Raw genomic sequence first — 11,401 nt, 5'->3', positions numbered from 1 at the left:
AACAGCAATATTCGCAATGGAAACGGCCATCATCACCGAACCCGAAGAAGTTTCATGCCGTGGCATCAGCTGGCAAGGTTATGGCCTCAATATTTTAGGACTCAGAAGAGATTGTTTATGAATAAATAAAATAAAAAAATTCTTGATTGATTACCTGGTGCGTGGAATTACTATTACAGGTCAATTTTATGCAACTTTAATTCCCAATTTGAGGAATACCATCAAAGAGAAAAAGAGAGGGAAAATTCGAAGGGGCGTGCTGTTTCATCACGACAACGCACCCGCGCACAGGTCGGCAGTTGCGATTGCTGCCATTCACCAAGCTAGCTTCGAATTGGTTGACCACCCTTGACCAACCAAAAGTATGTTTAAGCTTATCAGACAATCGTAATTAAAGTAATAAATAAACGTAGTGTTTAATACCGTAATTCGTTTATTATTTAACAATTAATCTTAAATTTTTTACGCTATTTTTTATGGAAATGTAAAGTACTGACTCAGTTTTGCACCTTACTGTAGATCTGATAGATAGATAGAAAAACCATATATTTCTTTAAAGCGTGAAAAATATTAGGTTCTTACATATGAAATTAGCGTTTTGTGAAACTCTTAGAAACTGCTTTTGGTGTAATTTTAGATTATAAATTTAGAAAAAAAATAATTTGATTGCACAAACAAATTAGTCGAATATATATAAAAAAAGAAAAACCATCTTCGAAAACAAAGAGCTAGATAAAACTGTTGTTGACAATATAATAGCGAAGCGCAACTAACGTATTAAAGAAATAAGAGCTCACCACTGAGGGTTATCTTCCGTTAAAGCTATTGAACTTGTTTTAATATTTCGCTTATTCCTGATGCGCTTTTTCTAGCATTTTTGGACTTTTTTTTATATTTATTTATTCAAATCTTTATCTCATTTTTATCACCAAACATCATCAAAGCCCGGCTGCGGTTGCTAACCCATTTGCCAAATATGGTAGCTACTGGCAAAACCCCCTTTATGGAGAAGCCTATATTCAGCAGTGAACAATTAACGGTTGATATAATAATGATGATAATATCGTATTTTTCGCACGATTAAATACCCCCGGACTTCGCGGCGCAATTATTCGATATCTGAATCCCATCAAAAAATTTGCATAGTTTGGTTGTGGTGAAATGCAAGCAGATCATGGAAATGAACCATAAATTATTCTTGCTCTTATGTAGAATTTCGAGTTGGTACGACATCTCTTAAACGAGACTGCGCCACATCTGATGAACTGACCTACCTCCTAGTACATAAAATTGTGTTCTCTTCTACTGAAACGCCTATTCAACAAAATTCTGTCCTTTTCTACTGTACTCCTAGGCCACAAAACCTCTTCTTCATTAGACGAGATGCCTGAAATGCCACTTGCCTGAAATGGAACATTCGATGCACGATTGACGGACACAGACTGTGATGGAATGGTATACCCAAGCAGCCATTCAAAGTTACGCAGAACAGATTGTCTCGGTTCAATAAGGTTTGGTCGTGTAACTTCTATGGATAATAAGGAAGGAATAGATTCACTTCTTAAAGAATGGAAAGAATCAACTGAAGTAGTAGTAGTCAGAACATTTGGAGAAAACTCAGGTTTTGTGCTAGTGGCAATGACGCACTTTGATAATAAAGTTTCCGCATTGGCATCATAGACGACTTCAGTCACAGGTTTTTTTAGTTTCTTTGACCGTCGACGCGACCGGCAGCGTTTCCGTTTGATACTCTCGGATCGGACAGAGGACTGTTGTTGTGATTCAAGTTCTTTACTAGGTTTATAATTAAAAGACTCTTTAAACATCATCGATGAAGTGAAAATTTTCGAATTGTGTTGGACGGAACTAGATGCAGAAGCTAAAGGAATATTTTGGGAATTCTCAAAAAAACTGAGGGCAGAGGCTACACTTTGAAAGCTACCGGGATCGTTGCAAGCATCGGAAGGTACACGTTGGTGTCTCCTCTTCAGTCGTGAACGCAAGCGCTGGCGTTTCCGTTTGCTACTGTTGGATTGAATGAACTGTTCTTGTGATGATTTGGGATGAGAGTTAAAATTGGAATTGTCTTTGTACTCACCAAGGACTGACTGCCACTTTGTTACTGAACGCTTATTCGACGACGATAGAGTGATTGTTATTGGCTCTTGGCAGCTGTATAAACCCATAACAGATTCTGAGCAATTTTTGCCCTCCCCAGAATACGAGGGGCAGCCTGAGCTAAGCTCAGGGAGGGATTCTCCTCTGCTGAGAGCAGCGGTACCCTCCTGGGGTAAATTATTTTTAAAAGTGCTCATAACATGAAATGAAAAATAGGGGTGCATTACTCCTGTCATTTACCCAAGATGACAGTGTACAAATTTTTGGAGGATTTAATCTCCAAGGCCCTGTAATGGCCTGATGTGGTTATACCGCCACGGTTCGGTGGGAAGGTAAGAAGTGGATACTGTATATCCTTGTCCTTGTCCTGGACCTTGTAGGACATATTGCTAGTAATGGGACAGTTAGTTCTCATTAATAACAATATCTTCCCCCCCCCCCCCATGTCAAGATGCCAATAAGATATCAACCTGGACTATAAAGGGCTGTTGAGTGAATTCAAAATTTAACAACTACTTGCAACCCTACTTGCTTGTAAGGAAGAGGCCTATGTTCGACAGCTGACAGCTTACAGCTGTATCATCAATAGCAAGAAATAGAAAAAACATATTTAACTTTGGCTTACACTATCTAAACCAATTACTTCCAAATCATAATGGTATACTGAAATAAGTACAAACATATTATTTATAGGATATATGAATGGATGCATTTTATTTACAGAGTATAAAAAACGTCTCTTTATATAGATAATCGGGCAACTGTTGGCAATGGCTGGACTGTTTTATACATGATACATAATATTTGCATAGTTATAAAAATCCTAGCAATCTCATTCAATCCCAAGTATTGGACAAAATCAACCCTAAAAATGGGGTTTAGAGCAATACAATATTTTGATTACTACAGGTTTGACAAGCCTCAACCAAATTTTGAACAACAACAACACATTATACGACCCTGACATCAAGTTTAAACTACAACAACAACTCAACAAGTATATAAAGCCTTTTCGGTTGGCTCCATATCTAAGTTCTAACTTGGAATAATAATGTCATAGACAACCCTTTTTGTAGTTTTTAATTTATAATATTTTTTTTTATAAACATTTTGCATATTACTTTGATATTATTTTTAACATTTATTTTTTGTAAAGAAATTGATCACTCATTAAAAACTTTACTTTGACCAATACCAACTGAGATTTAATATACTACAACATTGTTTTTTAAAAAAAAATTTGGTTAAATATTTTAATGTTAGCGAAAAGGCAGAGAAACTTTTTTGATTAGACTAACTTGTATTGCAGTTCAAATATAGAACACATCAATAAACTTTAAAAGCTTTTGATTCAACAACCTTAGTAACTATAGACAATACTGACAACTGATGGGAAAATATAACACACAATATCATTCTGTTTCTATTTCTGTAGTCTGAAATATCAATGATAATTTTCACAATCAACTGTAAATTTAAAATGACTACAGCTTCCATTATTTACTTAAACCAACAACACAAGTTCAAATTTAGAAAACTGCAATGACTATTTTTTTTTTTATTAAAGCATTTTAGACAGACAATATAGCAAAGTTTAAATATAGAACTTTAATTTTGTAATCAATCAATTATTTACAAATTCAAAATTAGAACAATCTTATAGACGATCCAACTACACATAGATTTATAACTCGACATTAACTTGTTTTTCACACATCAGTCTGATATTAAACTCCACATTGACAAATATATTCCTGTTTGAGCCATAAAGTTGTATATATTTTAATTTGTTTAGAATTGTAAATAGTAATGACTCAGAATGAATGGTCAAATGTTTAAATTTTCTAAGTTTTATTGTTTGCAGATTTATGAACTAATCAACTTTGATTTTTTATTGTCAATATTTTTAAAAGGAAATGAAGAGTACAGCCTGCTCATCTGCTGTAAGACATCACAAGACCACCTAAATTTCGGTAACCAACTAATAAACAAATTGACCAAAAAGTTGAGATTGTAAAAAAAAAACATAATAGATTTCTTGATACAATTACAATGTTTTTATTTTCATATATATTTTTTTTATTTATAGATTAATGTCACCAGCCTACTCACTAACAAAAAGATTAATTGCATGTATTAAAACCAGTTAAGACGTTAAGTTACTGACCCATAGTCCCTTACAGGAAACACACATCAATTTTATATTGTAAAAAGTAGTTAACTCCAATAAAAAATAAAACAAGCCTTAGTGAAACGGATAATTATTTTGGCGGGTAATATTTTGTCATTACGCATGCTTCACAAATGGAATGTGCTATAGCAAATATTGAGGTTATTTTTCCTAAGACATAATGAAAACTAAACATGACCTTTTATAATTAATTTAAAGCGATATAACGGGAATAAAAACCAAAATTAAGAAAATTCCCAAATGGACAAACAATAGAGAAAACTATACTTTGAAGTCATAATTGAAAAATTAAGTTAAAATAAACCACAAATTGATAATATAGTATTTCTTCGCCACTATGTTGATAATGAAACAAAAACAACCTAGCAAAATATAAAAATAAAAACCTTGGAAAATTACAAAATCCAACAAGTAAAAAGCAAAGTAAGCAATTAAAGTAAGGCAAAAATGGCCATTTTGTATATTTACTTTTTTTTTACCGATTTTTACGGCTTTAGAAACATTTTTTTGGAAACATTTCGTTTCCGATAGACATGTGCTAAATCGAAAAATAATTCGAAATAATAAATCGAGTTATTCGTGTAAAAATTGAAACATCTCAAATAAACAAATGAGATTATTTAAAATTATAGGTACTCTGTGTGTTGTAGCATGGTAAAGGTTATAAATAATATTTTAATTTTTACTGTAACGAACTACACTGATTACGATCTGTTGCATGGTCAAATAAGAAAATCATTTACTTGGAACAAATTTGAATAACACAGATTATAAAGACTATGTCCAAAAATGTAATTGAAAAGTTGAATGGCCTATGAGTGTACGTATTACGTAAAATAATGTTAGTAGACTTATGATTCACCTTTATTTGACTGTTAATTTTTGTCAGTGAATATACATACAATTTATATATATTATATATATGTATGTATATATATATACATACATACATATATATATATATATATATATATATATATATATATCCATCAATTTGTCTTTCGAATGCCATATCATTTTTATAATTGACATTTGTCGTTTTAGTAAAATCATATATGCGCCGGGCGAAGATTGAATCGATTTGGTTGCTCGTGAGTGTAGCTAAATATTTAGTTATTTAGATACGGTATTACTTATATGCTATACTTCCAAAACCCATACAATTGAAGTCAAAGGTAAAAACTAATTAAGTAATAAAACAATATCTACAAGAAGTTTAGAAGTGTCTTTAAGAAGACAGTAAATACACTACACAGACTACCTATAAAATTTGAATTTCATATATGTTATGGTATTTAATAAGGTCAAAATTTGAGGGATACGGATATAAGTACTGATCTCTTTTTTTGAATATCGCAGATACAGATTTGGATATCCGGCACATCACTGTTATATGATAAACCTAAGAACAAGGAATTACATAGAACGAACGATAAAATAAAAACTGTAAATCATATGGTTGCACTCTTTTGCAAATATAGTAAATAAAAAGAGAACGAAAGATATACCATCACTTTTCGCCATTTTCCTTAATTTATAGCAGGTTAGTATATAGAAAATGTTTGATATATCAATTATTTGTCAATAATTAATTTACCATTACTAGATTACGCGTTATTTTTTTCTTTTCTGTAATTATGAGTATTAATAAACAATTAAAAGTTTATGAATTAATAAATAAATATTTAAAATAAATTATATAAGTATTTAATTTTTTAATATACGTGTAGTTAGAAAAATAAAATTTATTTTTTCATAAAATCTAAATTTCTATATGTAATAAAATAACAAAAATTAATTACTTGTATTAACCAGTCAACAATATTTTTTCTGTTTTTTACTTAAAAGATTTGACTGTAATGATTACTTGCAGAAAACGATGATTTCAAATTTTTTAAATAAAAAATATTTAAAATCCTCACAACGCATTATCTATGTTTACATCAAAATATTTCTTTTCATTTAAACATTTTCATTGATACAACACGTAATCGTTAAATGTGTATGGAGATAGAAAAAGGCGGAAAATATTAAAATTGGCGGTATTCTTAAAAAGGAAACTGAAATTTAAATATTTGAAGCTGGCAGAAACGTTCGTAAAAATAACGACCGATTGCCATTGAAGAAAAGAAGAAGAAAAAATTAGTCAATAATATATATTACAAAATATTACTTAGCTTAAAAAGTACGCTTCTACAGCCGTATTCTCAATCTTCGCTCATTCATATGTCAAAATTATTGCTTCATTGAATTGAAAACTTTTGTTTTATATTAAATAAAATACTTGTTGTTTATCTTAATTTTTGACTGTACAACAACTTTTTATTCTCTAAATAACATTCAATTAGATTACTTTTACCATAATTTGCTCAATGACATACAAATAGTGACTATCATGGTGCTATGAAGTTTACACCATAACCAAATGTGTTCTATAAATTGCTATGAGTTAAAACCTATTGTTTAACTAATAATGCAAAAGAACTGTCACAGTAAATAACGTTCAATTTTATAACTTATTTCATGTAAGTATAATTCACTATAATGTAAATGAAATTTGCGTAATATGTTTGTCTTCATTTTGAGATATCAGAGTGGGAAAGAATAGAATAAATATAATATAAATGTATGACAAAATTGAGCAAATACAAAAATCAACAATTATTTTAGATCTGTGTCAACTCAAATTGAAGAATTATGGCCGTTTTATTGTTCATTTGAACTACAACCAACCAGTAATTTATATTTGTATGAAATTAAACTTATTTCTAACATAATATGTTTGTAAGTAGGTACTGAGTATCCTTAGATTTTAATAATTTTATATTTGTTCCATTCTATGTTAATTTTATAATTATTGGTGGTATTATTTTCATAATTAATTTAGAAATTAATTTATTATTTAATATAATAATAATTTATACAATTAATTAATTTCAAAATTTAATTTAGAAATAAATAGTGTTTAAATAAGTAAATATTGGGGTCAATTCTGTGATAGCATTTTTTAAACTATATCTAAAAAATTTCAGTTTGATACTGATGCAAAATCTTTATTCTATGGAACAATATATATATATATATATATATATATATATATATATATATATATATATATATATATATATATATGCCAATATTGTTAATTTTTAATAGATTTAATAGCCCCTTAACATCTTAATCATTATAACTATTGAATCAAAATATTAGCTTATGATAGACAGACAGACATTAAATTTATTTGCATTATTTACAGCACACAAATAACAACAAACATAGATAGACATGTACAAGATTTATAAGAGGTTTATTTATTTGATTTTATTTATTTGATGCACGTAACAGAAGTTTACAAATACAAACTTAAAACATAGATTGCAAATACATTAACACTAAACCTACCAAGTGTGGTTTCATGATCATTTTTGAAATTTTGTTTAAAATTTTTCATGTATAACGTTACTGTATCACCATGTAACTTATTGACTTTTCCTATAATATACATACAAGCCATTTTTCAATATTTACAACTTACTATTATTTACTTGTTTACTATCCAATTGGCTAAAATCTCTTTCTATATTAAGATACATACCTTTATTTTAAAATGGTCATTTGACTGCTCATGGTAGGATTAGGTAAATATGAAATGTCTATAGGTTTAGTGTTAATACATTGTTCAGGTAAACTTGAACAACATGATCCAGAGGGGGGGAAAGGGATTGTTAGTAATGTAGTCTGAAAATCCCATTGCTAGCAATATACCCAACCAGGTCAACCTCCTCGCGGTTCTCCCTGGAAACTATCATGGTTAATTCCTGACGAATTCATCATGATGGGCTAACTGGCCTGTTTTCATTCTCATCTAACCACCCTTCACTGGTGCTCCGCTAGCATATCCTGTTAGCGCAGGCAACAGTTACCATACCATTTTCACCCATAAAAAAATCATTTGACTACTAAGTTCATCCAACTAGCAGATAAAATTAGTAATTAATTACATATATTGTATAACTGAAGGTAGTTGACTTTTTTTGTTTCTCACTCAGTACAGGATTGGATACAGGGAAAGGACATTGTTCTGATCGGTTATTAGTTATATCATTCAAATATGAAAATTCACAGTGGTCAATATTATTTTTTTTTAATTTTTAGCTTTTTCCTGGGTTACAACATAATAAAAGTTGAGAAATAATGATGTAAAGATACTCAATGTTGGTTTAAATAATAAAATCATTTTTATTTTACTGTAATATGGCAAATATTTAAAACTAGTATAAAGGTGTATATATATATATATATATATATATATATATATATATATATATATATATATGCCCATGGTCACCCACAACACCTACGGCATTCCAGGTGCTATATATATAGCATATGCTCTTTTCTTAAAGGTTATGTTGTCATATCATTTCGGAAATATATATAATATTATTTCCTCTAAAAGTTTTAAGTAGTAAATAACAATAACAATAGAAAATATACAATAGTTTATCATCGCCATATCTGTTACTGTCCATTGTTGAACATAGATCTTTCCCCATAATTTTGCCAGTAGTTGCGACGCTTGTCAGACGGGTTAGCAACCGCCGTCAGGCTTTGGCCATGTTTTAAAAGGGGACGCCACTGCCCATTCATCGACCATTAAGTTCTCTTAGTCGCCTCTTACGACACCCACGGGGTAAGAATAATTCATATTTACATTTATTTATTAATATATTTTCCAGCCATTCTGCAACATAGAGTACAAATAAAAAAATGGAGGTAGTACAAAATCAAGGAACGAAAGTGAATAATGGCACAGAAACAAGACAGGATGCATTGAACAACGAAGTCTCCTCGACATCAAGCGACGAGCATTCCCATCGAGGTGTTGTGAGGAAATATAAAAACCTTCACAAGTCCCATTACGCGGAAACCGCTGTGTCGGACAACGAGATCTCCGGGCCCCAAAATAGGTTAGTACAGTCCAGGAGTCACTATAAAAGCATGGGGAACATCAACGATAACTACAGAACGAGAGATTACAACAAAAACATAAACAAGGTACAAAATAGTATAAGCACCATTGACCTCAGTCTACATAGGGAAGAAATTAAGAAATTCGAATCCTTACAAATACCAATAGTGGGTTACGAAGTGATGGAGGAAAGAGCCAAGTTTACAATATATAAACTCAAAGTGGAAGATGATAAAAGGGACCAGTCCTGGCTCGTATTTCGTAGATACACGGACTTTGTTAGACTTTACTCTAGGATAAAAAACGAATTGCCCACCATCATACTTCCTTTGCCTGGGAAGAGGTGGTTTAGGGATAATTTTGATACGGCCTTCTTAGAAGAAAGAGTACAAGGTTTACAGGTATTCGTGAATGCTATATTAAATAAACTGCCAAACCATCCGACCGTTAGGGAATTCTTTTGCTTAGACGAGCCGCCGCAGGTGTTCAGTTACCAGCCAGAGGTGCAAGCCGTGTACGGGGCCCTAGAGGACTCGATAACGACGTTAAAAATTAAATTGAAACAAAAAGATGCGACGATTGTTCATTTGCAAAATTACATAGCTCAGTTAGAGTTACAGGCGAAGAACTGTCCAAATTGTAGTACAAACTCTAATTCAAATCGTGTATAAGTAATTTGTGATAACAAATTGTAAATTTCTTTTTGTATATATAGGGAATTACACATTCTGATAAGAGGGTAGGTTACACAGGAATAACACCTGAGTACTCAGAAATGGCAACGCATATGGGTTATCATGGGTGCAACAGTATAGTCTGTTATGTGCATGGTACTGCTCATGTGTATAGGCGACGGTTACCACTTTCCATCAAGTGGACGGTCAGCTTGTTTGCCATTCTAAGTTGCATAGAAAAGGGCTTTCTCGCAACGTCCCGATCTCGTATTAAATTTTATTTATTTAGTTATTTAATCTTTATTGTATTGTACACATTGATAATTTGATGGAAAGTAAATGTACAAAGGTGAGCCTAACTTTCACCACAAAACTAGACATGGCCTGTTATATTAACGCTAAATATCCAAAGATTTGTTATTATTGAAATAGTATCATAATATGATAATGAAAAACTTCAAATTATGATACGAGATCTGGTCATTGCGAGATCGAATCTTTGACAAGGAACACATAAATGAGTTTAAAAGCAAATATTTTTATTCATAACTTATTTGTAAATAAGGAATCCGCAAAATGAGTCTCAGATTAGTAATTGACAAGTACCTGAAAGTTGAAAGCTGTAGCTACAATTTTTAGGTTATCGTTTATAATAGTCTCGTCTTTGGTCGGTATTAAAAAAAAAATTCTACAGAATTTTAAATACAGAATGACATTCTCTCTCTACAATTAATTCAAGATGGATTTCTTTATAGACATATATATATATATATATATATATATATATATATATATATATATATATATATATATGATATTGGCTTGAAAATGTTACGTTTTATTGACCAAAAATGTATATTTACTCTATTATTGATTAATTTTAAATATTTTTATTGCATAATGTAGTAATAAGTTTTAATATAAAAATTATATTAGATATAATGTATCTATATTTTATATTGGCAATAGATAAACAAGGTTTTGTATAGAAAAAAATAAATTACGTATTAGTTGATCAAGAATTGACATTATAACCCCCTTATCTACAAAAGCGTCTTAAAAACTTATTTTAGTTATTGTTTTGTTTTTCCTTTTGTGCTAAACTCTCAATATGAAAGAAAGTGACAAAACATTAGCTTTGTAGGTAGTTTTAATTCTTTTAAATAAGGGGTTTAAGATTAGATTAAGGCGTATTCTAATACCCATATCATAGACAGCCTCTCTCCCCATTAGAAGTGTTGATAAGCGCCCGGAATACTTGCTAACCTAATAGAAAATAACGTTGTCATAAGTGGAGAGTTAACCCTTCTTTGCATAATGGTGGAAATTTCCATAAAAATATTGAATGCCTAAAAATTATATAAAAGACCCAAGTTCACTTTAAGTTGATCGTGTCTGTATACCTTTTTAACGTCCATTGCAGAAAAAAAAAACATAGCTGTAAAT

The 11,401-nt window shown here is 30.7% G+C and overlaps 1 protein-coding gene across 1 annotated transcript; it reads left to right on the top strand.

Moving 5' to 3' along the window:
- The first annotated feature begins 6,538 nt into the window (after positions 1 to 6,538).
- Positions 6,539 to 10,728, top strand: LOC113513607 (sorting nexin-16). Its single transcript, XM_026897600.3, has 2 exons — positions 6,539 to 6,834; positions 9,049 to 10,728. The coding sequence occupies exon 2, from the start codon at positions 9,080 to 9,082 to the stop codon at positions 9,950 to 9,952; it is 873 nt and encodes a 290-aa protein (XP_026753401.1). The 5' UTR covers positions 6,539 to 6,834; positions 9,049 to 9,079; the 3' UTR covers positions 9,953 to 10,728.
- The last annotated feature ends 673 nt before the right edge of the window (positions 10,729 to 11,401 follow it).

Source organism: Galleria mellonella, unplaced genomic scaffold (assembly GCF_026898425.1).
Source record: "Galleria mellonella isolate WM207_F2 unplaced genomic scaffold, CSIRO_AGI_GalMel_v1 utg150, whole genome shotgun sequence".
Taxonomy (NCBI): domain Eukaryota; kingdom Metazoa; phylum Arthropoda; class Insecta; order Lepidoptera; family Pyralidae; genus Galleria; species Galleria mellonella.
The sequence above is the reverse complement of the archived record's forward strand: the minus strand, read 5'-3'. Positions and strand labels throughout refer to the sequence as shown.